The sequence below is a fragment of the Protobothrops mucrosquamatus genome, unplaced genomic scaffold, assembly GCF_001527695.2.
Source record: "Protobothrops mucrosquamatus isolate PMUCROS unplaced genomic scaffold, P.Mucros_1.0 scaffold27, whole genome shotgun sequence".
NCBI lineage: Eukaryota > Metazoa > Chordata > Lepidosauria > Squamata > Viperidae > Protobothrops > Protobothrops mucrosquamatus.
In genome coordinates this window covers 1,049,528-1,055,618 of record NW_015386412.1, presented here as the reverse complement: position 1 = coordinate 1,055,618, position 6,091 = coordinate 1,049,528, and the positions used below count along the sequence as shown (strand labels likewise).

Below are 6,091 nucleotides of genomic sequence, written 5' to 3'. Positions count from 1 at the left end.
GACTCGGTCCAATGCTGCGGCAGCGGCCGTCTCCCAGGCCGCCGCCAGATTGTCAACCGAATCGTGAACTAGGTCCTCAGGATATGGCCCAAGCTCCGTCAGGAACCTCTCCGGGTCCATCAGGCGCCTGGGGCGGAACCATCTAGGCGGTTCCTCCTCCCTGTGGCGGGGGGGAGCGGTCCGGAAGTCCATCCTGAGGTTACCTTGAGAATAACAAAACGGCCAGTAAGCATTACTCTTTTCTATCACAATTCAACATTAGTAGCAAAAATATGCTGGTGCCATATCCAGAAATGCTTCTAGAGCTTTCATGTAGCTGCTGCTCTCAATTTCCAACTTTTTCTGCAATGATTGATACTCTTCTGGCAGGGCCCAAGTAATGCCCAAACAAGACTGCTTCAGTCACAGTGGAAAGAACTGTAACTCTCTCCCTACTGGCAAAACCATTTTTTCAAAAAATAATATCCCATGAACGTATAAAAACTCATTCAAATAATTGCCCTATCCCTTAAATCAGAATAAAAGGTTTGCCTTTATTTGGTCATTAAGTTAAGAGAGAGCAACATGAACAAAGGTCTTTGTAGGAAACAGTACAATATAATCCTCATTTTTAGAACTGGCTTTTGTTTCAGCTCTGAATAAGACTTCCTTGTCATGCTGAACATATGCCGCATTGTTGTGTCCCAAAAGCTCTAACAGAATATTCTTGCAAAAATTAAAATACCGGCTATGGAAGGGCTCACTCATTAACAATATAAATTTCTTTTTTTAAAAAAAAACAAGTTTTATTGGTTTTTTAATTTTTATATCAAAGTGCTTAAGAAACGACGTGGTGGTGGGGAAATCAATCATTCAAAAACAAAATCATACATATATAACTCAGGTTAATTCATTAAAAGTTCCCTCTCGATTTCCCTCGTGTAATATAACATATTCAAATTAATACATTTCTAAATAGAATTCAATCAATCAAAACAGTCATCAATAACATTTCATCTATAAAAATCCAAATCCTGTTTTTGAGCTTTACTAATTTACTGTTACCATATTCCAATTCAGCGTTGAATAAACATATTATTAACACTTCGGGGATCCCTCATTTCCCTTTTTTCCTAACATAATAATTAAATCTAAAATACATATATTATTCCAACAGTAGCATTCTTATAATTTCCACATATATTCTATTTCTTAATCTAATAAGTCATTTATTAATACCATTTCTTCTCTTGTCACAATTCCCTCTTATTCTTCTTCCATTACGAAATAGTTATCCTACCTAAAATAAAAATATTAGTCCAGAAAATACATTTCTACTCTATTTTAGATATATATTCTATCAATCAATCTATGTCTATAAAAATCTTTTTAATCCATTAGGTAAAATTTAAATCCCCTCCAATAATTATCATATCTAAAACAAGCATATTATTACAAAAGATATCTTCTTATTGAATTAACATACTCCGTTAATTATTAAATCAGTCAAGATCTCTAAAGCCATTTTAACCCGTTAAGTGAAATTTTAAGTCACATTTTTAAATCTAATTCTGGCTTTTTTTCTGTGCCAAACCAGTTTCCATAGTAAGGCTTCTGTATCATCGAATCTCAATATTTGAATAGGGGTATTTATCGACACTTCAGTCTGGTCAAAGTTCTCTTCCCCTTCTTCCAGTATCATCTGAATGGTGTAATCAATTTTATTCCATGTTGTAGTTACTAGTTGATTATCCACGTTATCACAGTTTTCAGTAATTTGTGTCTGGCTGTCAATTCCTGTTGTTTTTAACACTGCAGGTGTCTCAAGGTTCTCCATAAATTGTGTATGGGGTTGTATAATATCCTCTTCTATATTAATTGATTCCTTTTCTGTTGTTTCTTGACTTATGGCGTAATCAATTGGAGTCTGAAAGTCAGATTGAGGTTTTGGGGCGAGAGTTTTTCTAGAATTGATTTGCTCAGTAGGTTCCACAGTTTTTCCCAGTACAAGTTTGTAGTTGAGTTGTGGGTATGGTTCCTCCATCTCTTTAAGTTGTGTATATTGTTGCGTACAGGCCTCTTTGGAGCTAATCTGTTCCTCCTCTATTGTTCCTTGGCCTATAGATTGATCCATTAAAATTTGAGATTCAATTTGTGGTTCTGAAATATCATCTTTAATTTTTCTCCAAGATTTCATATACTCCGTAGCTTCCAAAATTTTTTCCAATATAAGCTCATAATCAAGCTGTGGGTAAAATTCCTCCATTTCAATGGTGAAATAGTCTTTTAATCTTTTAGTGGAGGCTCTATTTACTAAAAGTCAACAAATATTCACCTCCACTATTTAGTAAACAAACTCACCACCCAGCTGTTTCTTTTCCCTTTTATTATCATTTGAAGGTCAAATCCATCTTCAAACACCAAGAGGGAATACAGTTGCAATAGCAATTTTCACCACAAGATGTCCTCAGTAGACTGTAAGATCTTTTTTTCCAAGTTAATAAAAAAAATTTCTCATTAGGAAATTAGAGGAAAAAAAGCAGATATCTCCAGTATAATAAGTAAAAAAATAATGGTGTTATGATAGGAATTTTTTCAGGACCCCTAGGTATCCCAAAAATTAAATAGTCAATAAAAGTTAGCTATTTTATATTCTTTTGTTTCCAGAGCTCTTTTTCCCAAGTAAACAGACACCGCTTTCTTAAAGCAGGGAAGTAGTTCAGAAGCTTTTTACAGGAAAGTAGTTAGGGCAAAGAGAGGGAAGGAAAGGTCTCACCCGGATCCTCCACGGTGGTTCTTTACGCTTAGCTGTTCTTCTGACTTTCAGCTGGTGCGGCTAAGTGATCGGCCATTTTACTGGCCAATTTTTCTCTGTTGGCCCTAAGGAGCTGGCTCAGACCGCGGAAGCTGCCGCCCGTCCGCAGTCTAACAAGGGACCTCCTCAACGGTAGTCGCCCCTCCAGGGCGACTTTTCGACCCTATTGAGGGTCTACCGGTGGAGGGAAACTGGCCGGCAAAGAGAGAAGTCTCTCCGCCGACCACCTGCGCCACGATCCGGAACTGGAAGTCCAACAATATAAATTTCTTTATCTGAGGCATTTGCCTGAACTGATTGTAACCTTGTATGCTCTATGTACAATTCCTTTAACTATGTCTTATTCTGTGAGCAGAAACATTACAAAATGTTTGGAATTGTAAACTACATATCGAATTAAAGGCATGGGGGTCTCTTTGTGAAAAACTAGCAAGATTCTTGATGCATTTGTTAAAGATCTATCCAGTGTTTTCCAACCTGAGTATCCTAAACGACTAGCATTAAGTTGCTTAAATCCCCTAAACTGTGCTGGCTTAAAGCAAGCCTTTTGCTCTTTTTCTTTCAAAACAATAATAAAACAGCAACATAATTTCTACCATATTCCATAGCCTATGCTTTCTAATGAAAGTTCTATTAGCTCAATACTTTGCTTGACTCATGCATCTTTTCATTTTTAAATCTGGTGAGACATTCTTGTTTCTGTAACAGAAACAAAAACAATCAATTTCCCCTGAGGGAATCAGGAAATGTAACTGGTAAAATCTGTAGATTGAATACTAATCTGAAGAAGTACTATCAAAAATAAAATGCAGTGATTCCAGTGTAACAGACAGAAGATGGAGTCATATTAGAAAGCAGAAGACCAAGCCTTCTTTACACAAAGTGATCTGCAGATCATGATTTTCTACAATATAGTCTTGATATTACAAGTTTCCTTGAAGATAATTAACTTAAATAGACAGCTGACAACATGATGCTTTTGTTCTCTATATTCCAGCATGCCTCCAAATGGAAAAAAGGATAAGATGGTCCTTTTTAAAAATAGAGAGAGATACGGAAATAACAAATTTACATCCAATAGCTTGATTTAACTGCATGTAATACCACTAACAATTACAATTGAAGGGTGATATCTAATAGGCTATCAAAAGCTTTGTGCATTTAGGAGCTTGTTGTTTATATTAGCTGAGTACTTCAGGGGACACTTTAAACAATAGGAAATGAAGCTCAGGAACTTGTGTGAACACTTGAAAGAAAATTCTTCACTAGAGTCGGTCCTATGAGGATTATAACATTTTCTAAGCAACGTGACTCACCCTGCTCAGGATAGGTGTCCCTCTACAGCAGTGGAAGAGTGATGCTCAGTGAGCCTTATTTTGTTTTAAGATTTAGTGTCCTGGAAACCTCACTCACTCATAGCTTTTGTACACCTCTTCTAAATAGCATATTTTCAACATAGAATAAAAACTTACTGATATCATCTTCATGATACATGACAGAATGAAAAGGTAGGGCTTTGTCCTTAACATATCTTTCTGCTGGCTCAATATAAAAAGTTCCAGTGTGAGTCTTAACGAATCCCTCAAATCTTCCATCAACAACAGATCCATGGCTAAAGCTTCCCTGTTCACCTGTTTAAAAAAAGGATGTAGGCTTTAGAATACTTATTTATCAGCATCAATTCCCAGCAAGAATAGGCAAGTTCCCGAGTCTGAATTATGACTTCTCAGCAAGTGATCAGGAAACTAATGCAACATTCATGAACATGCCTGTATCAAGTTCTAGTCAGCACCGGTATCCATAAATACCTCACATTTGGTTCTGCTAGTTCTTTGGGACTGGAATTTCAGTTGTTAAGCGAGTCATCACATGACTGGACCTGATTTCGTGACCATTTTTACAGTGGCCATTAAACAAATTGTTGCTGTCCTTAGGTAAATCACAGGGTTACGTGAGCCCTGCTTCCCCAATTGACTTTGCTGCTGGAGGCAGGCTGGGAAGGTTGCAAATCATGGTCAGCTGACTGCAAATGCTGCAAGCCCTATAAAGGTGAGCCGGTTGCCAAGCACCCAAGCCGTGATCATGGGACTGTATTATGCTGTATTACTTTTCAGTCTAGACCCTATTATCTTACTTTCCACATCTTTAAATATTAGTTTACTCAGTTTACTTCTCATGTAAATTATTTCCCTTGCAAAAGTTACAAGCAACATTTTTGTTTTAATTTTTACCAAGTATGTTAAAAAAGGTAATTCAAATGTAGCTTTCCTTCAAACCGGACACTGTGAGAATGAATAGTTCAGTACCATATTCCAAAATACTGTGGGGCACAGGTATTCTTAGGCCGCTGAATGTACCCCAAGCCAGAGTCTATTATGGGAAAGAACACCCTGTGCTAGTATGCCACATTTTCACATGAACTGTAATGCAAAGCTTTTTGTGTGAAACTGAACAGTCCAAGGAATGCACTGGATCTTTTGAGCTATTGTGCTGTTACATGGAAACGACTGAAATCAAACTTTTTTCTTCAGAAAGATAACAGAATTATGATAAAATGAAGGGGGGAAAGGAATGTGAAATGTAAGTGTACTTTCTGGCAACTTTTTAAAGACAAAAATGAACTTTCTAACATTGTTTCAATTTTACACAAATACGGCCCTATTGCTCTACACTGCATAAATGATTAAACAAGGAGCTATTGCTAGTTCAAAACAGAAACCACAGTTCCTGCACTTACCATAAATGTGCCCAGTGTAAATATGGGAGGTATCATAATCAAATACTTTATCTGACATCTCTAGCTTAAAGTCATCACTAAAGAGAGACATCTCTCTCTTCAGTCTCAGATTAAAATGTCTGCAAAGGGAAGAAAGACAATTACATTTACAAAAACACCTCTTACCGTGAGCTGATATATTATTATTATTATTATTATTATTATTATTATTATTATTTTATTATTTATTTAACTTATATGCCGCCCTTCTCCCCATGGGACTCAGGGCGGCTCACAGCATGTTAAAACAATATAAAACATTTCCCCTATAAAAGCCAATTAAAAACCAAATATTTATAGCTGTGTCTTATTAAAATCATTAAAATCAGGGCTTTTTTTCTCAGAGAAAAGGTGGTGGAACTCACCTCCCTCCCCTGGCCACGCCCCCACCCAAACCTGGCCACGCCCCCACCCAAACCTGGCCACGCCCACGTTTGGCTTTGAGGGCGCCGGCGTGAGAGCCTCTGGATTCTCTGCCGCTTCTTGCTCGGGCAGGGTCGCCTAGGAAACGGGCCAGGGGC

General features: G+C 37.4%; 1 protein-coding gene across 1 annotated transcript in view; it reads right to left on the bottom strand.

Moving 5' to 3' along the window:
• Positions 1-6,091, bottom strand: part of ADAM10 (ADAM metallopeptidase domain 10) — a 34,793-nt gene that overhangs the window by 20,892 nt on the left and 7,810 nt on the right. Inside the window, exons 3-4 of the mRNA XM_015811019.1 lie at positions 5,532-5,650; positions 4,267-4,425 (exon numbers count right to left, since the gene is read on the bottom strand). Coding sequence (XP_015666505.1) covers positions 4,267-4,425; positions 5,532-5,650 — 278 coding nt within the window. The remainder of the gene's footprint in view (positions 1-4,266; positions 4,426-5,531; positions 5,651-6,091) is intronic.